At 40.2% G+C, this 20,034-nt stretch overlaps 3 protein-coding genes across 21 annotated transcripts in view; 1 reads left to right on the forward strand and 2 right to left on the reverse strand.

Moving 5' to 3' along the window:
* Window positions 1-256: 256 nt before the first annotated feature.
* On the reverse strand, window positions 257-12,400 carry ift74 (intraflagellar transport 74). Of its 4 annotated transcripts, none has more exons than XM_007560648.2 (20): window positions 12,239-12,400; window positions 11,855-11,988; window positions 11,307-11,442; window positions 11,083-11,131; window positions 10,319-10,417; window positions 10,158-10,218; window positions 9,986-10,045; window positions 9,831-9,892; window positions 4,259-4,397; window positions 4,107-4,169; window positions 3,895-4,038; window positions 2,908-2,948; window positions 2,698-2,777; window positions 2,524-2,577; window positions 2,082-2,179; window positions 1,865-1,991; window positions 1,624-1,787; window positions 1,421-1,546; window positions 1,260-1,320; window positions 257-463 (listed from the first exon to the last, which is right to left on the reverse strand). In XM_007560648.2, exons 2-20 carry the CDS (start codon window positions 11,981-11,983, stop codon window positions 348-350), a joined length of 1,809 nt encoding a protein of 602 aa, XP_007560710.1. In that variant the 5' UTR covers window positions 11,984-11,988; window positions 12,239-12,400; the 3' UTR covers window positions 257-347. The 4 variants fall into 4 exon arrangements, with proteins under 4 accessions (XP_007560710.1, XP_016531132.1, XP_007560709.1 ...); XM_016675646.1 differs by having other exon boundaries at window positions 12,212-12,400; XM_007560647.2 differs by having other exon boundaries at window positions 12,205-12,400.
* Window positions 4,720-9,824, forward strand: LOC103143933 (leucine-rich repeat-containing protein 19). Of its 5 annotated transcripts, XM_007560646.2 has the most exons (8): window positions 4,720-5,336; window positions 5,724-5,794; window positions 5,963-6,049; window positions 6,598-6,845; window positions 6,928-7,039; window positions 7,502-7,589; window positions 7,691-7,897; window positions 8,089-9,824. In XM_007560646.2, the coding sequence occupies exons 3-8, from the start codon at window positions 5,972-5,974 to the stop codon at window positions 8,412-8,414; spliced, it is 1,059 nt and encodes a 352-aa protein (XP_007560708.1). In that variant the 5' UTR covers window positions 4,720-5,336; window positions 5,724-5,794; window positions 5,963-5,971; the 3' UTR covers window positions 8,415-9,824. The 5 variants fall into 5 exon arrangements, with proteins under 5 accessions (XP_007560708.1, XP_016531135.1, XP_016531134.1 ...); XM_016675649.1 differs by having other exon boundaries at window positions 4,720-5,794; XM_016675648.1 differs by having other exon boundaries at window positions 5,724-6,049.
* Window positions 12,401-13,090: 690 nt separating the features above from the next.
* The window catches only part of LOC103143935 (microtubule-associated protein 4), a 105,278-nt gene continuing 98,334 nt past the window's right edge, over window positions 13,091-20,034 (reverse strand). For 11 of the 12 annotated variants that reach the window (XM_016675641.1, XM_016675640.1, XM_007560651.2 and 8 more), the window contains 2 exons: window positions 19,261-19,450; window positions 18,088-18,243 (listed from right to left, as the gene is read on the reverse strand). In XM_016675641.1, the coding sequence (XP_016531127.1) occupies window positions 18,236-18,243; window positions 19,261-19,450 (198 nt within the window). In that variant the 3' untranslated portion in view covers window positions 18,088-18,235. The other variant, XM_016675636.1, reaches the window with a different exon arrangement.

Here is a 20,034-nt window from a genome sequence, read left to right on the forward strand (position 1 = left end):
AAATTGTTCTGAGTTACTTTGACTTTATTGTTGCAACAGTGGCTGTGTTTTGATTGATATAAACAAGTTTACATTTCTATTCAAAATTCACCAGAAATCAACTTTCAGAAAACAACTCAAATTTCTAGAAAATATTCTGTCAAGCATCACATCATCTTAGTCCAATGCATAACACGAGTCTGGCTTTATTGACAAATGAAGCTTCTACTGATTTGGGAAAAGAATCTGACCAATCAGAAGTGACATTAACAATTTAAATGATCCCAGAAAGCTAACCTTAACTAGAAGTTTCCACTTTAACTGTATTGCTAACCTGATACTGAACACAAAGTTAATGAGAATATAGGTCAGTTCCTGTTGTTCTGTAACGCCTCTATGAGGCTCTTGTTGTAGTCTGCCACCTGCTGGTAGACGACCTTAGCAACTGACTCGTAGTCGCTCTCCTGAGTTTTGGAAGCAATGACTGAAAGAAAAGTTAAAGAAAGTTCAGTAAGGCAACATTCCTACTTCCCATAATTAAATTGTTGTGATTCCTGATTCCTTTATTTCTAAGATTCCTTAGAAATAATCTCAAATGGCCACAATTATAGTTCATACTGCTAATTTTTACTTTTATACATATTTTGAAGTGTATTTGAAGAGACATGAAGGTGCTTGGTATTCAGTAGTGAACACAGATAAAAAGTTAGTTGTGCTGAAATACCAAGTTTTGCTAATGCTACCAATAGCATTAGCAATGGTATTTAACGGAAGCTAATGCTAATGCTACCATTAATTATAGCTATCCTTGAAAGACTCCAACTCTTGGGCACCAATTTAATGTTAATATAATTCATGCATTTTATAAACATCTAACTACTTGAATTTGTGACAGTCAAAGAAAACTTCAGAGATGTCAAACTTTATTCAGCTGAAAGTTTATAAAACAACCAAGCAGAACTGAAAGATTAATCATGATGAATTGATGATTGAAAAAATTGTTAAATTATTTAACTAGAGTAGACTATATGTTCAAAAAAAAGAGGCTAAATGAAAAATCTGCATAATGTGACATTTTTATATGATTAATTAATAAATTGTAATCAATTACTAATATGCTGCTGTATAGACTAATAAGTCAGTCGTTTAAAAAATACATTTAGGGGAGGCTAAGTGCCAAATATTTTCAAAGCTAGCAAAAATGCTAACATTTTGCTATTAAGTCATTAGTGGAAACAGCATTTTAACTTGAACTGTTTGGTGCGATCTGTGAAGGATACACTCTTTCATCACAAAGTTGTTCTGCTCCAAGTGCTGCCATTTCCTCTCCAGGTTGGTCAGCTGAGACACCAAAGACACACACACACAAACACACACCGCTGAGTTCCTGAAAGAAACAAATGTGCTGAGAGCGTTCGGTTGGACGTGTTGCCGCTCTAACCTGAGCGTGCGTCTCGTTCTCCTGCAGCTTGGTCTTGAGGGCTTCATGTTTCAGGCTCATCTCCTCCAGCAGCTGGAGGAAGGAGTCTCTGCGCTGACTCAGGGTCAGCCGCTCCTCCTGGAGCCTCTGAAGCAGCAGAACAAAGCAGGCGCTCAGTGTTTGGTGAGGAGGTGCTGCTGTGTCCCAGGAGAGGCGGGTCCTACCTTCCTCTTGTCATCAGCGCTCCGCCTCAGGGCGTCCAGGTCTCTGTAGGTGAGCAGCTCCGTCTCCATGGTGCTGACCTGCTCCTTCAGGGTGCTGAGCTCGGCGCTGATCTTCCCCTCCAGCTGCTGAACCTTCTCCAGGTCCTGCTGCAGCCGGCGGGACTCTGCAGGGGGACAGCGCCAGGTCAGCAGATAAAATATTTTACTTTCCTCTGGGTTTGGGAGCGTCTGAGTTAAGGACCTGTGGTCAGGCCTCTGGCGGTGCTCTCTGATTGGACCACCTCCGTCTCCTTGCTGACCAGCACTTCCTGCATGTTCTTCAGCTCGCTGGCGGTCACCGTGTCGACGTGGCGCAGCCGCAACATGTTCTGGACACACAGAGCACATCTCCAGTTTAAATCATCCTCCTCCTCATCAGGCCTCATCATCATCATCATCATCATCTGTCTCTCTCTCACCCTGCTGCAGTGCTCCAGCAGAGAGACAATGCCCTCCTGGCTCCTGGTCAGTTTCTCCTGCTCCTCGGCTCTGGACTCCTCAAACGAGTCCAGGAACCCTGAAACAGTCATCGATTGGAACACAGTGTCTGGAAAAAGTATTCACCCCTTCATGTTTTACCCTTTAAAAGCTTTTATAAAACAATCAACAAGATGTAGCTTTTAAAGGGACAGTATTATATCTACAGTATAATTTTATACTATAGAATTATACTTTAGTATAGTTCTATAGTATAAAATAGAATTATACTAACAGAATTATAGACACATTATACTATATGTCTATAGTATAATTTTATAGCACAGTGTTGCCATCAGTTGTTATAAAAATGCTAAAAAAGGCCACATGTCGATCATGATGGATTTGTCACCGTCTGTCTTTCTCTCTCTGACTGGAACTCACTGTCTATTTCCTCCTCCTTCCTCTTCAGCTCCTTGTACTTCTGTTGGCACTCGCCTGATGACAGAAAAAAAGACTAATCATTTCCATTTATACATTTAATAAAAAAAAATAAAAAAAACAATAAGAATGGTCCAAGACACACAACGAGCTTAGAGCATCATGCACCAGCATTACCCTGAGCTGCCTCTGAGTCCTGGTCCAGGTTCCGGATGTCCTCTGAAATTTGTCTCCTCCTGTCTCTGATCTCAGTAAGCCTGAGACAAACACAAACACACACACACACACACACACACACACACACACACACACACCCCCACACACACACACACACGATTATATCAAGCTGGCTCTAAGCTTTTAAATTAACAAAGTGTGAATACACACTGTCTCTCCATGCTGGCTATTTCCTGGTTGTCCTCCTTCACCTGAAAAGAAGAAAACAACAGACAAAGATTAATCAAACTAGTTTGGATTCAACAAAATCAGTCTACTTACACATTTTTCAAATGATTGGTCAATTTAATATCAAAATCATATTTTTAATTTAACAAATGCATATATTTTTCAACATTTGTTGATGTACTCCCTATTTGGCCTGCAGGAGGTGCTGTTTCCTCTTGTAGATGTCCATTTTAATCCCTGGCAATGCGAAATGTTTCTCTCATTTTCAAGCCAGACCAGTTTGAACGTTTCCCCAAGCAGTGAGGATGATGTCAGCATATTGTTAATATTCTGCTCTCTCCATGTTTCCTGTGTGTTTGTTGTTTCTGGATAAAAGGTTTTAGCAGACTGCTTTGAGTTTGGAACAAAAGCTGCAGGTTTTAGAAGCATATCTTCTCACAAGCTACGTTCTCTTTGTAAATGTGCATAAAACTTTGTTGATATTCCACTAAAGTTGAAACACAATTTCACAGTTAGTGTTTCCATTAAATAAGTCCACATGAATAAACAATAAAAAAATGGCGAGCTGTCATCCTCCATTCACTTCCTCTTGTTTTCGTCTTTTCCGCCAGTAGTAACATCCTGTTATTGACCACATGACAGGAAGTGGAAGTGATGCGAAAAAAGTGTTTCCATTGCAGTTTTGCAAAATACAGGAATAATTTTGATACAGCAGAAAAACCACCTCGTTCAAAAAAGCAAAATCTCCATATCGACAGATTAGTTTTTTCGAAGCTGCAGTGTTTCCATTGAGCAAATTTATTTTCCAAATGCCAAATTGTGTAATTTTAAGGTTAATGGGAACGAAGCAACAGAGAAGAAAGATCACTGATTTGCTTCAGCAGTAGAAAAGAGTTCTGGTTTGGTCAGATGAGACCAAACCAGAACTCGCCCTGTAACCCTAAACGTATCGTCCCAAAGAGGCTCCACCTGCTTCAGCAGCTTCTCCCTCTCCTCCTGGGGGGAGCCCAGGCTCTTGTGCTCGTCCTCCATTGCGTTGCGTTTCCCCTCCAGCGATGCCAGTGTCTCGTGAAGTCGAACCATTTCCTGTTTTATCTGTGAGTGGGACAGCTCCTACAGAGGGAAGATACATGATGGACCTGGACCTGATTCAGTGCTGCGTTCTTTTGGCCCAAACTCACCGCTTCATAGTCTTCCTTCCTGGTTACCAGAACGTCCAGCTCCTCCTGCAGCACCGCAAGCTCCTGCAAAAGAAACCAAAAACATAGAGGCAAGGTAATCATAGATCATTTCTGGGGAGTTTTTATTGTTTTGTTTTTTTTTATAGACATACCTGCAGCAGTTCTTCATTGGCTGTTGTCATGGAGAAATATTTGTCCCGCTTTGCTGAAGGCATTGCCTGGACAACTTCCTCAGCCACCTGCCTCTCCCTTCTGATCTCCTCCTCGATCGCCCGGATGACTTCTTCTCTCCTGCAGGTCAAACAAGAACATATCACCATCAGGGATATCTCTGGAATTATTTAGGCATGACAAAGTTAAAGGAGGACATCAGCGATGCAGATCAGACATAGAGAATTTAGTTCTAGAAGTTACAGATAATAAAGGGAAATATTGTGGTGGGATTCCAAAAGAGGAGTTGGCCAAAGGTCTCCATAACAATATCAGGCAGATGAAATCATACAGAGATAACTGGTGCTACAGGAGATACTGGATAAAGAGTGGGGATGGCTGTAGAATCTGATGTGTCAGTATGGAAAACCTCAGAATTTTTAATATTTTTACAAGAACAAATCAAAACAGAATCACTGAAACAAAGAAAGCGGTCTGATTTCTTGAAAGTGGTTTTGCATGTTTTCTCCGAAACTAAAACAGGAGATGGCTCAATCTTTCTTCAGAAACTCTTGTTTTATTTAGCCAGGTTTAATAAATGTGTGCTTATGAGTGGAAAAAAAGTACTGACCACTGGATATTTGAGGTTAAATTAAATTCAAAGCAAACGATGAATAAGAGATGAATAGTCGGCTTCTATTTTTGAAAACTTTTTTAGTTTTTCAGCCTATGTTTAGTTCTTTTTTTAAGGCGTCTCTGAATTAGCTACTTGGGCTGGTGAACCACATTAGTATCATTATCAAATTGTGGTCAGGAAGCCGTACATTTCTGATCGATTCCATATCAATAATCCTTGAGGATTCCCAATATAACTACAATCTCTCCTCAGCGCATGTTCAGCCTCAACTGAGGAAGTAAACCAATGAGGAAGTCCAGTTAGGAGGACTGACTTGATTGATTCGCTAGCAGGAACAGAGTGTAGCACAATCTAAGTTACACAGGGAGCAAGGGTCACTGGGTGTGCTGGCTGCTTATGGACAACAGGTGAAGGAGTTTGAATGTGTGCATGCTGAAACCCAGGTAAGTGTCTTTTTAAGTATGTACTAGTACAGCTAAAGACTCTCAGAGTGTGTGTTCGGTTAAATAAACAGCTTATATCAGCTTTTCTGTGTTGCATTAATGTTCATTTCCAAGCAACTTCTGGTCCTGTGTGTCAGCTGATCTTTATGAGCCTGTCATATCCTTGTGTAAGACACTATTAGCCACAAGTCCAGGCCGTTGTTGCACAGATGCGTTTTGTGGATTCAGCATTTTTGGATTTAGTTTCTATGCTATACGGAAAGCAGAATCCTTAGCATTGCGCCAAGGCAACAGAGGAGCAGTTAAAGAAGAGAAATCTGATGATGAAGCTTTAAGCTAGTAAAAATGACTTTCTGTACTCATATGAGGACCAAAATCCCACTTTAGGAGACTGCAAAGCCCTGCAAGAAACATTCTGCTGCCGAGCTCGACAACAAAGGTGTTCCAACAAGTACTAGGTAATGGCTTCCTGGGTGATTAAATATTTATGAGTAAATATTTAGTTTTCTGTAGCTAGATTTGTTTGGTGAATATTTTGTCTTTCTCCATTAGAATGACTGCATAATTATTTTCTACTTCAGTAAAGTATGATTTCCTCTATGAATCTTGGTTTTTATTCTCTCCAGAGTAAAACAATGGACGGATGTTGGCAGCTTCTTCTCCTTCTGTGCCTTTCTGCAGTGGCTGAATTCGGAGAAGCAAACGATGCACCGGTATGAAAAGTTTTAGGCCCTGTATGTATGGGAACGCTTTTTCTAAAACAGGTTGTCGTTTCAAAAACACTCGCATCCACACAGGAGTGTTTCCACAAACATTTTCATCCATACAGGAACAGTCGCCACATACACAGCCATCAAAACGCGCCAGAGGAGAATGGAACAAGCATGCACATATGGCCTCCACACAAGGTCAGCGGTAAACGCTACAAGAAAACAAGAATGGCGAACAACAAAGCGCCAAGTGGAGTGATGACAAAGTTGAGACTGACACGTATCTCGAATTAGGCGATATAGGTCGGGTTAGAGGTCGGCTAATAAGTTGGTGTTTTCACAAAACAGGTGCTACACGAGGACAAAGTTTTCACTCTGGAACCTGTTTAAAAGAAAAAAGTAGATTCCGTGTTGATGCGGGGCGCACACTGTTAAAATCGTTCATGTTTTAGAAAAAAAAATGTTCCAGTATAGACAGGTCTCCAACATATTTGATGTCAATGTTTCATTTTCTCCTGATTATGGTTCTCTAATTATTGTCCATCCTTCAGCTGGTCAAAAGAATGACAAATAAGCTTCTACAAGTCATCCCTCCAAATGACAAGTCAAATGTTTCCATTCTGGTGATCAAAGGCAACCAGATCACTTTGAATGAGACGGACCAACAAGCCCTGGCTACTTATACAACGCTAGTTGAACTGTATTTAGGTGAGAACCTTGTCACTACTGTGCCAGCCAAATTCTTCTCTGGGCTATCACACCTGAGAGTCCTATCTCTAAGCAGAAACAACATCAGCAGGTAACTAAGAAAGCTAAATGCAGTGGGTATGATGTCCAGTTCTACAACAAATTCCAATCAATTGATGATTCTTGGTTTCCAGTCTGGATCCTGAGGCTTTCTCTAGACTGGATGTTCTAGAAAAGCTGGACCTTTCCAACAACAAGTTGACGGATCTCTGTGACAAGACATTCATCAACTTAAAAAGTCTAAAGGTAAGCTTTGCACTAGAGGTATACACCTTCCCATCACCAAGACTGACGCTACAGTCTTGGTGACAGCAGCCAGGTACTTCCTGTTTACCATGTTGTAGTCAGCAAGCTGCCTAACCTGTCCAGATTTACTAAATATCCTCAAGAATTCTGAAAGAATGGCCTCATGTGTTTGGGATTTATTCCACATGCAGGCAGGTTTTGGTGATAAATATGATTCTTGGCCACAGATGGTTACAGAAGTGTGTAACAGACATTACCAACATTAGTGACTGTCACATTATAATGGAAGACTCAGGCACTAGAGGTATACACCTTCCCAAGGTGTCAGTCCAATTACTGCTTTCCACTGATGTTAATGGATGGCAACAACTTGAATTGTTTATCTTAAGTAAGCTAAACTGATTCAAATTTGATAAAGTGTTTCCTGGCATCTACCAACCTTAACATGGGTGTTCTCATCAGATCCTGAATCTACAAGAAAACCCCTGGAACTGTTCCTGTTCTCTGCTTGACACCATTGGAAGGATGAAAGAAGCAAATATCTCTTTTGGTACCAAGCTTCCGTTGTAAAAACACACAGAGCCTCTCAGTAGCTGATGCTGAGAAATCTAAGTAAAACATGCATGACTCTATCCATGTCTTGGTCTTTAGGGGGCCCAAACGTCACCTGTGCATCTCCAGCAGAGCAGAAAGGAAGAAATCTCCTGGATTCTATAAATCTTTGTTCTACATCATCACCAGTCATTGTGCATACGGACCATAAATCTCCAACACCACCAGTCACCTCTCAACAATTTAAAGAAATCAACAATACGCCAACAACCACTTCAACAAGTCATAATTGTACTGTCAGCAAACGTAAGACATACTCTATGATGCACTGTTCTTCTATGCAAGTCATTCTTCCCTTTGACATGGCACCCAAAAGTTCCTAACAGTCATATTGATCCGGAACCCTACCTTAGTTGGATCACAACATTTCCTAAGTCTCTAAAAAACAACTAGGTAAACTGACAGTTTTATTTTCTTTATCTCCACTCTGCAACCAGGTCAGAAACCTTTATCTGGACACACATGGAAGTTCACAGCCTGCATTGCCGCCTTGGGCCTGACCACCTGTATACTCATCCTCACTGCCATCAAAGGACCTTCCTGGTACAAAAGCTTCCACAACTACAGACATCGGAGACTGGTTGAAGACGATGAAGAAGAGGGCCAGGACACCATGCCAACTGAGACAGGAGGGTGCGAGAGCCAGCAGACGTTCACTTTTGAGGAACTGAGTCATCGGATACAGGAACAAGACGAGGAGGATGGATATTTTGAGGATCCATACATCAAGAGGACGGAGGATTCAGAGGAAGAGATACAATGAGGAACAGAATCTCATTGAGGGGCTGGTATCAAATTAGACTGAATCTATAAATTTTAGATCTGTAAATGTAGTTGTTTAATAAACTAAAGAACTAGCTTATGTAAACTAAGTTTGTTGTTTAGCTTCTATGTACTGTGAAGAATTAGTGTTTGAGGTTAACTGATCCTTCTCCGTGTCATCGTGTCTGATTAAATGAGCAGTGTAATCATGTTAAGAACAGGGTATCTGCAGGTTTTGGCAAATCAAATTAAAGACTTTTTAAGACCTTTTTAATGCAACATTGAATAATATTTAAGACCAAAAGAACTAGAAATATCGCAGATGCTTGGGGGATCCTGGTGCATTACAATCAAATGTAGCAAAAATGATGAAATTTCTGAGGTTTGTTTGTGGTTCTTGGGAGCAGCTTTGTGCTTCTCACACTGCTTATGGCTCTCTACAGCCTTAACCCCCTGAGTGCCAAGCTTCAACATTTCTTTGGCACAAAATGCATTGACACACATGTGAGTTAGCAACAGAAGTGAGCCAATGGCAAAAACTAACATCATCCATCCAAGTGATTATAAATTTGCACTTATATATGACTGACACTGAAATGCTAGTGCTTGGTAGCAAGGGTATATTAGCAGATAGTTAGTGGTAGCCTCAATTGCCTCCAGTAACAAAAATAAAAACTACATATATGAAATTAAGTAGCACTGCCATGACAAAATGTAAGACTTGTGTATAATGACTTTAATTCATAAAACATTTATTTTATGCATTAAAACTATTTCCTACCCACCGTCAGCACATTTGCTTTGAAGAAATCAGATGGGTTTTCTTAATCTTAATCTGTATTCTATTAGTTATGACTGAATAAGACTTCATGTATCCAAATATGAATGTGTGTATATAATTGGAATTGCATGAATTATGTTTATTTTTTATATATATTTCTATGTGATGTGATCTGAATTTGACCTGTATGTCTTGAAAGTGGCTTGAGATGATTTAAACAGTGCTATGGATTGTCCACTCCTGCAATTCATTAAATCATCTAACTACCAGGAGTAATATTATGTTCAGAGTTTTAGTATAAAACTCTGATTCAGGGACAAAATTCAGGCACAAATTGACTCCATTAAGGACAGATTTCAGCTGTCACTATCAAAGACAAAAGTTAAAAGATGGAAATGAAAAACAGGCTTGGATGTGCCTTTTGTTCCTTCAAGTGTGCCCAACAATTTTATGCTGACCTGATTCTGAATATTTGATGAAAAAGTTTAGGTTTCCCTATTTTGATATGGTGAATATGAACCTGCGTGGTTACTGTGATATTTTGTTGGCAAGCCATTGCCTTGAAGGACCTCAGTCAGTTCCTGTGTTACACCGCTGCCTGCTTAAACATAGTGAAATGAGCTGAATGATCCATACTCTCTTCTCTCTGTGAAGATGCTGTCGATGCTTCGTGCCTCAATGTCGTTCTGCGCTTTCAGCTGGGAAAACACAAAGTAAAACGGGAAGCAATGAGGAACAATGCTGAATGTGTCCTCGGGCAACTTTTCTAACCAATACCAGGTCATGCTCACCCTGTTGTAGTCATTGATCATCTCCTCCATCTCTGTGTTGGTGTTTAGCTTGTCCACCAGCTGAAAACAGATTTGATGTAAATAAGAATAATAATAAAAAAAAAAACTCCCAGATCATCACCAAGACTGACGCTACAGTCTTGGTGACAGCAGACAGGTGCTTCCTGTTTACCATGTTGTAGTCAGCAAGCTGGCCCTGCAGGTCCTTAATCTCTGCAGCCAGACTCTCTGCCCTGCAACACACACAAACAGAAAAAGGTTTATAATACGAATGGATTTGATCTCAAACTCGCTGATTGCATCTTTATAATAGTGGATAAATCCATCACAGACCTTTTCTCATAGGAAACATAGACGGAGTTCTCCTGGTTGAAGTTCTCTATCTCTTTGTGCAGTTTGCTGGTCTCTGTGGTCAGCTCGTTGATTTTACTCCTAATGGTGAAAACAAGAGAAACATTCACTTTCACGTCATAGTGTCGCCTAAAAGTTGAAATATGGAAAGATTTCTGAAATATTCTGCAGTAACACAGCACAGTGCCTTGCAAAATTATTCACACCCCTTCATATTCTCCATATTTTGTCTCTTTTTGCTCTGCTGAGAGAGAGAGAGAGCTGACTGACAGACCCACCAGGTCTGAATGACTGTCACTAAACTAAGCAACTTTTCAGATCACAAAAAAACAAACAAACAAAAAATAAATAAAAATGGTATCAGCCAAAATTGGAATCGGCAGGTCGGACATTTTAAAGATGGGTGATCGGATACACTTGGTGGAGTTAAAAGATAATTTTAAATCTATAAGGATATTAATATTTTTGTTTGCCTACTGAATGAGATACCAGTGAAATTAAATGAAGACAGTGGTTGTAATGTTAGAAAATGTGAAAAGGTTGAAGGGATGAGATGTAATGCTGCTTTAGCTAACACACAAGTTTTTTTTTTCTTTTTTCTTTTACATGTGAATTTGCTTCATTTTATTTTCCTAACAATATTGTTCCCTACATAAACTAAAAGTAAAAATTCACACTTTAACAGCTTATTAGAAGAAATGATTGTGTTGGTAAATGTGGCCACAATCTGCTGGCTATCATGTTACCTGAGGAGACCCAGGTAGTAGGATTTATCCAGAATCTGTCTCTGAGGCCCTTCAGAAAGGGAAGCCAGGAGGGACAAAGTTGGAAAGTGACAGAAAAGAGAGAAAGAGGGAGAGAGAGGTAACGTCTTGGTGACTTTGTTACTTTTGGTCATAAAAAAGGAACCCGTCCACAAACAGCAGTTTATTTAGAGACAAAGACAAGCCTGGTGGCACTTTAACTATACCTTTCATTCCTGTCTTCATCCCACTGAGGCCCTGCTGGGTGACGGGCCTGTCAGCCACTTTAATGGTTGCTGACAGGACTCCAGGAGAAGGGATGGCCCCTCTCATACCTGGGTGCCCACTGGTAGTTGGAACCATCTGGAAAACATCCCTAAAGGAATGACTCTTTGATTAAAAACCCACTGATGTGTAGCAGCAGTTGTCCTGTAAGGACAGCATTGGTATCTTTCCTGTTTGGCATTTTCTTATTTTTATACAAGTACAGCAGGTCATGAATTCGATATATTTTTAGAACTCATATTATATACATACATTCAAGCCTTTATTTAACTGATGAAGAGTATTGCTTTTTCTTAAACTAATGACAAAAAAATTCATATCGTCACACAGGAATCTGAGTCTTTATGTTAGTTATTCAACATGTTCCCTCGGTGGTTCGGGCTTACTGAAGGTTTGTATTGCACTGTAGAAGTGTGAAAGTTTAGTCGTCATGTCTGACTTGCTGTTAAGCAATGAGAACTAAGACTCCGGGATGCCGCGGAGCTTTTACCCCGGTTGGTACACGTATAGCGGTGGGAGGAGGTCGCACTGCTGTCGGGGGTCTCCCGGCACCAGAAACCGCAGATCCACTCCGACTCATCGGCCTCGCAATGCCGGAAGGTGGTCTCTGGCTCGCCATGATGCCTGAAACAAAGGGATGGATAACTGATAACAAGCGAACAGTCACATCGATATTACAGTTACGTTTTTAGACCAGAGGAGCAGTTATCCTTTTAACGTCCTCGCTTGTCTTGAAGCTCTTTGCTCCTGTAATCTAAACATTTTTCTAATCCTGCGAATATTCATGTCAAAATGACTTTTAGTTCAGCCTCAAACTACTGCTTAACATTACCAGTTTACCTTTAGCCTCGGAAAATGTATCTCAGTTCCGAACCTTTAATTAGTTTCCTTTGATGATTTCCTTTGGTTACTGAAGCTGCTCCGGTCTCCGACTGTTGCAGTGTGGTCAAAAAATAATGTAGAACCCGTTAAATGAAAGCAGAAAAGCTACACCATTCTAACTGAAGCTAACATTCAGTAGCTCGAGCGATGTTAACGTTACCCCGGTAACCGTCGTCTTCTTCTTGATTTTTCCCCCTTGACGTTAGGTATGTATTACCGCCGCCTACTGGCGGTAATACATGGGAGTATATGGGAGTGTCTTCTTCCTTCTTATATATCAGTTAAAACATGCTTGCCCCCTAGCGTCTAACAGAAGTAATGCAAAAACACACCAAACAATGTGGTGAGGGAAAGAATGGAAGGGAAGTAGTGGAAAAAAGTTAAAACGGAAAGAGGGAAACAGCATTCCTCTTCCTGTTACGTGAAGTCATCCTGATTCTTAGTGGGGTTCAGATCTAATAAGTTTCCTGACAGCAGGTCTAAAATTTCAATATTTTCCCCTGGGAGATACTTGAGCACTTATCAGAGATGCAGCTAACTGTGCATTCAGATGCACCCACACTCACCTGCTATTGATGTTGCGCAAGCTCTGCACTGGCAGCTACAGAAATCTGCAGGCAGGAGAAGATTGTCCTAGTGCTAGGACTCAGCAGGACTCTTTCCCAACTTTACATGTGCTCATATGAAGTTAGATGATCAATTGTGTCAGGGCTAAGATATAGTGAAAAAGGCTTTTTGTCAAGAATTTTTCCAACTAAAAGTTTTTTTTTTGTAGTCATTAGCAAAAACTGGTCACTGTGCATGTTTGAGCCACAACTGCAAAGAATACAATTTAACACAAATATGAAATTTAGTCCAATTTATTTTATGCTTAATAATCACATCACTAATTAACAAGTAATCACAATAAACACTTTTTTTTTTCAAAACCAAAACTAAAACTCAAAATATTGAGAAAAACATAATCCCACACAAAAAACAAACAAACAAAAAAAAAATCGAGGAAGTTCTGTAAATGAGAGAAAGTCTACCTAACACAAGCCATTGTTGGTTTTCAGCATGCTCTGCAGGTATAGCAGTTATTCATTAGCTAGTGTTAAATGTTTATTTGAAGCTCCACGACGCTCCTCGGAAAGGTTTCAGGTGCTACAGTGAGTTGTCTAGCTCTAACTGTGTGTTAGGCTCTCTCTCAGACAGGCTGCTGTTCTGTAAGTGCCATTCTTAGCCAGTATCGTCTCCCTTAACTTGTCAGCCTCATGTACATCAATTTTTAATTCCAGTTCCATTTAACTTTATCCTTAAACCAGCAGGGTCGCTGCATTCTTACTTTTCAAGTTATTCTCTCCATTATTTTCATCTCTTAAGACTGGGCTTCTTGTGGCAGCACACACAAGTACAAGAAAATATGTTAAAAATATTGTAATTAATTAAGTTCTATAATACCACTTCAGTATTTATGTATAAAGCCGTTACAGCACTTCAAATGAAATCAAATACAGATTTGTGTTGACAGGTATCTTCTCCAATGCTAACTGTAAAACTGCAGCAAAAAAAAACAAACAAACAAAAAAAAACCCTCACACCTCGAGCCCCTTCAACCATGAGAGCGAAACCGCCACGAGGCTACAGGAACACAACGATAAATACATGTACAAAAGTGTTGCGTCTTTAGCACAATTTATCTCGACAGACATTCTTTCACTTCAGTGGCCCCCTTTCGAAAAATAAAACAAAACAAAAAACAGGCCAAAGCTTACCATGTTGTCACAAGTATTCAGAATAACAGCCATAACAGTCATGATAAAAACGCTTCCTCCCATAAAAACCAGCAAAGCTACGTGGAAATTAAAGCAAGGTTCCCGCCTACGGACCGATAACTGCCGCTGTACGTTGTTTGTTCGTAGTTTTCAGGGCGAATAACAGTGCATCTATGAACAATCTCAGAAGTAGAGGCGAATAGAAACTTGTGGCTAGAAGCAAAGCTGGGTTTTAGTTACGGACAGGCACGTGGAAGAGCTCAGATAGAAAATAGCCGTGAGATCAAAGCTACGCCTTTAGCAACAACAACTTTTTCCGTATGAAATTACAAGCTATTGCTTATGTGTGTCAGAATGTGTACAATTTATTACTAGACTTACAGGAACTATAATGGGAACGATATGAAGAAATCAGGTAAAACTGACAAACAGGTTACTGTTACCAAGCGAAAGCTCATTCATGTTCGAGTTACTATTCATAAAAAGTGGAATTACCACTACATCACAATTAATCCTCTTTGATATATGATTAAAAGCATTAAGGTGCAGTTTAGTTTCATCAAAGCAACAGCAACATATCAACTTGATAAAAAAAATTCCTTTACATAAAGATTCTGAAGTGTGACTTTGAATTCTTGACAATACCTCTTGTGATGGATCATTAAAGCTTTGTGACAACAGAATGATGTTATCTTGACTTCAGGATCTGAAAAGCTAATCCAAAATAAGCATGTGAAGTCGCACAGAGATTAAAGAGATGCACTTTTTACCAGGTTTAGAGATAAGAGATAAGGGCAGGTTTGTCAAATATTTTGAACAACATATTCTCTTTTAAAGGATTACGCAGGTGTAACTAAATTTGTCTTTAATAAATTTGAGTTTTAATAAACTCAAATTCAATTATCACTGCAATTTAATAATTGCAGTGACAATTGAATTTTTCTGAATATTAGATATCCAGAGCCCACATCTATGTGAAAAAGAAGAATAAAACTAGAATTTAAGTACCAGTGAGTACCTGCCTTTAGTTTTACACTACTTAGTAAAATGAACTTGATCTGTTACTTTTAAGTGAGATTATACGCAGTCAGTAACATGTAAAATATTTTTCAAGCGAGGATTTGCTTTTGCAAGAGGTTCAAGCATTCTTTGACTTTCTCAGAGTTTTCATAAACTACAGTGGCATCTCTGAGACTGAAACAGTCTTATGATGGTAAATTTGCTCTGATCTAAAAATGGCTGACTAGTTTTGGGCTTATGAAAAGGAGCAAGAAACAAGAGGGTTAAGGGCCCTTAATGGTCGAACCGCTGAGTAGCGTTGTTTTCCGTGTAAACACAACTACGAAGTTAAGACTAATCACATGATAGTTTTCCACGAAGAGAGGAGTGAAAAGTTTGCCAAGGGGGTTGTGACAAAAAGAGACTGATGACATAAAGCTGAGAACAAAATGACTAGATTTCTGTCATGCGGCAGCGGCAACACTGAGAATTGATTTCGACAGTTCGGTGTGACCATGCAGAGCCCTTAACCGACTCCAGGTATGGTACTGATATTCAACAAAATGTCACTTTAGTCTATTACATAGACAATTTACATTCTAAATTTAATCCAAAACAATCAGTAACATAGTTTTATTATAATAATAAAGCACTTTTACTTGAACAGAAAAAATATTCAGTAGCTGGTTCAACATTTTAAAATGTTGCATTTTGGTGCTATTTCATGAACTCAGTGCTAGTTTGGTTTCTAGTTCATGAATTAGTAACCACATTTAGAACCAAATTATTTTGACAATGACATTTTTTAGAGTGTACTAGCAAAAAAATGTCAACTCATGCTCAAATTAGATTAGCTAAGTGTCGCTAGCTGGCAGGTGAAGCTGTTAGCTAGCAGGTTACCATGGTAAAGCCTGTAAAATACGGAAATATTAGAAGACAAATAGTTTTTGAAAAGCTGGCTATAAGTAAAATGGTAAGCTTAAAATTGTTTGCTTAACATGTTGAAAAAATTGCTAATGTAGCATTGTTTGCTAACAAGCTCCATGTAATAACTACATATTGTGATATGTATGTATTAGCTAAAGAGAATAATATATATTTCCTATAATATCCTGGATATATCAAAGCAAAATATTAAAAGTATTGATAAACATATTTTACAAATCAAATGACCACTGATAACCTACCAAAATATCATTTGGCTAAAAGATTTTCAACAATAGTTAAGTCGCGTAATCAGTATGTACAATGTTGGAGCAGCATAATTAAATCTCAAAACCAAACCATCACAAGAACTTCCTGTTAATTTCTATTTTTAAAATTATGCAAGCACAAACACAACACCTGGAGTAAAATCCATGAGCTTTGAGTTTGGGGTTGAGTTTCTACTTTCTAGCCATGCATCAGAAAGGCATCAGGAGGCAACAGGTTGCTACAAGAGAAGAGAATAAAGTAAGACCATATCCCAATGGCAGTACACCAACAAGAAGAGCACTGAACACACAGTACTGTAGATGATTTCTAAATTTAACTGAATCTTGAGCGAATTCCCAAAACCACACTAACCTGACCTGCACAGAAAAACCTAAAAATAGAACAGTCAACCAGGGCAACACCAGAACCAGACTGCTCAGAACAGAACAACTCTTCATCTGCCACCATATTCTCTCTCTCTCTCTCTCTCTCTAAGCTGTTTTAGGCGTGAAACTGCATCACTCTTATCTACTGGGGTTCTTTTTTTGTTAAGGTAAGACAAACTGGAGGCACATATGAGACACTTGGTTCCTTTTGTTTCAGAAGCAATCTGAACTGTATCGCCCTCATCTCCCTCTGGACTCAGTGAAAGCTTCTTGGCTTCAGCAAACGTCCTACATTATATTATTTAAAACCTCTTCAGTCACAACACTGACCACGTATCTGATATTTAACCTCGACTCTGAAATTCCTTTTGTATTTCATCTATCAACCTTTTCCTCAACGTTCTACGACATTCTTCATCTCCTTCACACTGTGTGTCTTAGTTTGCAAGAACATGTGCGTGTTTCATAGATTTTCTGAGCACTACTTGATGAAAAGGAAATAAAACACATGTGGTATTGCTTTTCTATGAATAGCATTGATATAATAAATACAACCTAGTTCTATTGTCAAGGAACTTGATGGAAAGAAGGAAATAAAGAGGATCCAAACAGAACACAGATGCTCATTTCTATATATAATCTTTTCAATCAAACACCTCATCACAAACACAGAGAATAAAGAGTTAAATTGGCTAAAATGATTCAAAGCCTTCTTTTTTGTTAAGTCCGCTTGCATATGGTTGCATGATGATCAAGAAAGAGGAAGCCATGATGAAATGGATACTGAATTACTACAACGTTACAGAAGTAGAGCATATGTGGCTACAGAGGGGAAAAAACGGCTCCTTAAATCACAAGGAAAAAAATGGGAATCCAATAGGAGAGCCGAATTGTTCTGGTCACTACTGAAGAGACTGCTGCTGCCACCTGGTGGGTGTGCAGGGGGGAATGATGGTGGTTTTTCTAGAAGGTCCCACCACCGGGTTTCCACGTGAAAGCCAGCGATTCCAAGATGCCAGACTCAGAGAGATCATTGCCGTCCTGGAATTTTCCTTCACATAAAGTACCGGTCAGGACCAGTCAGAGTCTAAAGTTACTTCAGGTAAATACATGAAAGTGGCGGTGATGATGAAGGCAATGACGCATGACGATGTGAAAGAAGCACTACTGCACGATGATTCTAATTTTCCAATAATGGACATGAGATTAAATGGGGTTGAAAAAGTTGGGATCCCTTCACGGAGACGCCGCTGCTGTCCCCCCGGACCTCCACCTGTAGGTGCAGTAAGGAGGGGGGAAAGGGGGAGTTGAGACTCGATAGGCAAGAATCTGGGTGGTGGCTTTGGTTGACCATGCGGGGAGAACGAGGAACCATGTGGGCGGGAACTGTTGCCATAGTCCTGGGGGGGCTGGCCAGATGGTGATGTCAGCGCTGTGGTCCGTGCGAGAGCGAGCATTCTCGCGGAAGTTGAGCTTGATAGACTCAATCTGCAGCAGAAGGGTTAGGGGGAAGGGAACGGGGGGTTGAGGGGGAGTAAAAGTGAGGCAAGGAGAAGGAAAAAAAAACATATTTACAGTGAGGAAAAGAGGGGAGGGAGAGGCGGTGACGTTATAGGGGGTAGTTGAAATGAGGAGGGCAGAGGGATAGCAGAATTAGATGCCTGTAAGATAAAAAGTCAAAATATAATCAGATGGACTGAATTCATGAAAAATACAGATGCATTCAGGCACAGCATACGCAGAGATGATACTGTATGATAAATGCTCCCACATACTCTGGCAAACTTCACCCCGACGTAATCGAGGCGAACTCAATGTCCGCGCAAAGGTCAGTTTTTCCATAGTTGGTGCCTCAAAGTAAACTGCTCAGAGGTAACTGGGTTCACATTCAACTGTTTTGTATGCTGCACCGAGAGGTTGATGTTGAGTCAGCACCATCTTGTGCTACTTGTTATCCACTTATCTGGAACCTGATTGAGGGAGACCTTCATACGTCCAGACTTCCATCTCCCCGGCAGATCCAGAAGACGCCTGAGCTATGTCAGCTAGCTTCTTTCGAATTAGATATATAAAAGAAATTTGTCATGAGAAATGTGGGAAATCGGTATGCTTGACTATGAATTCTTAACCGTAAACGGACAAAGCGTGCGGCTCACAGAATACGCACAGTATGCCTGAGTATGTGGGAGCTTTAACACCATGACGGAGTCAACATAAGGCTTTCAAACCTATGAACACTACCAACTGCAAAGCACAGTTTGAGTGTCATCATGGTGTGGGTCTGTTTTGGCGCTTCACAATTGGTGGAATCATGACAATGGAGGACCAATCATCAGTTTGCAAAATGGAAAGAGTGGGAAAATTGTTACCCAGTACACATTAAACTACTTTTGTAAGGTCTAGCAGGTTAACATTAGCCTCCTGGAATGTCCTCAGTCTCAATCCTCCTGAAATGCTGTGGACTGTCCTTAAAGTAAAATTAGTTCAACTGAGAGCTGTACCAATAAGAGCAGCTCTCATCTGACCCTCAGCTCTGGGAACCCCTGGTCTTGGGGATAGATCCTGGCAAAAGAACATTTGTGAGCATCTTTGACTTCTTCTGTCAGTCTCCTCCATCTGAGTTTCCAATGAGGTCATCAAACCTAAAGTGGAAACTTGGAGCGCATATAGAAACTTACTTGTCTCTGGCATTAGAGAGTCCAGAGCCTGGGGCTCTCGGACACCCTCACCATCACTGGGAGCCCCGTCCTTCAGCCCATTCTCCTGGGCATTGGGGGTCCCTGTCGGCCCCATCTTGGGGTCCAGGGCCGGAGCCAGGCTGCTAGTCATGGGAGTTGCATTTCCCTCTGTCTCCTCCGGTCCCTCAGCCTAGAAACACACAGATAGGTATGTCAGTTGGTGGGGATGGAACAACCTGGCAAGAAAATCCCAGTCAGACAAGTTTTCCTGTGAAGGTAAATACTTCAGGCTGGTGGTAAGAGATGGAATCACACAAAGCCAAAAGAGCTAAGATTTTAGCATCAAAAGAATAGGAAACTGGAAAAGCTGGTGTGAAATACTGAGTATGAACCTTGAACCCACACAGCTTTGAACATTTGGAATGTTTTAACTCTTCCCTCATTGACTTCAAACTGAAGCAACCATTAGAACCAAGTCTACCAAGCACAAAGAGTTACATCTATGAGACCACATGGATGCTCTGCCAGCAGTTTCAGCAGTGATCCAAGTGCCTTTTGTAGCTTGAATTCAATTCCATTAAAATTTTAATTAAATTCAGTTCATTTTTATAGCGCTATTTTGTCTCAGTGCTGAGGTGAGACCTAACAGATTTACTTTCACAAGTGTGCAAGAGTTTATTAGAAATTGCTTTGGATTTATTTCAAATGTAATAGATATGGAGATGGAAAAGAAAGAGAAAGGAAAAGAAAGAAAATGTCTAAAGGGAAAGAAGG

This window comes from Poecilia formosa, unplaced genomic scaffold (genome assembly GCF_000485575.1).
Source record: "Poecilia formosa unplaced genomic scaffold, Poecilia_formosa-5.1.2 Scaffold118, whole genome shotgun sequence".
Lineage (NCBI taxonomy): Eukaryota > Metazoa > Chordata > Actinopteri > Cyprinodontiformes > Poeciliidae > Poecilia > Poecilia formosa.

Bases quoted from the DNA above. Each gene is read 5' to 3' on its own strand.
- LOC103143933 (XM_016675651.1), top strand. From the start codon at position 6,077: ATGGGAACGCTTTTTCTAAAACAGGTTGTCGTTTCAAAAACACTCGCA. The intron at 6,245-6,597 runs GTCAGCGGTAAA...TCCATCCTTCAG, and splicing joins ACATATGGCCTCCACACAAG to CTGGTCAAAAGAATGACAAA. The intron at 7,898-8,088 runs GTAAGACATACT...CTCTGCAACCAG, and splicing joins TAATTGTACTGTCAGCAAAC to GTCAGAAACCTTTATCTGGA.
- ift74 (XM_007560648.2), bottom strand. From the start codon at position 11,983: ATGGCGAGCCAGAGACCACCTTCCGGCATTGCGAGGCCGATGAGTCGG. The intron at 4,398-9,830 runs GTATGGATCATT...TTTGACCTGCAG, and splicing joins ATCTTCACAGAGAGAAGAGA to GAGAGAAGAAGTCATCCGGG. The intron at 2,778-2,907 runs GTGTGTATTCAC...TGTTTGTCTCAG, and splicing joins ATAGCCAGCATGGAGAGACA to GCTTACTGAGATCAGAGACA.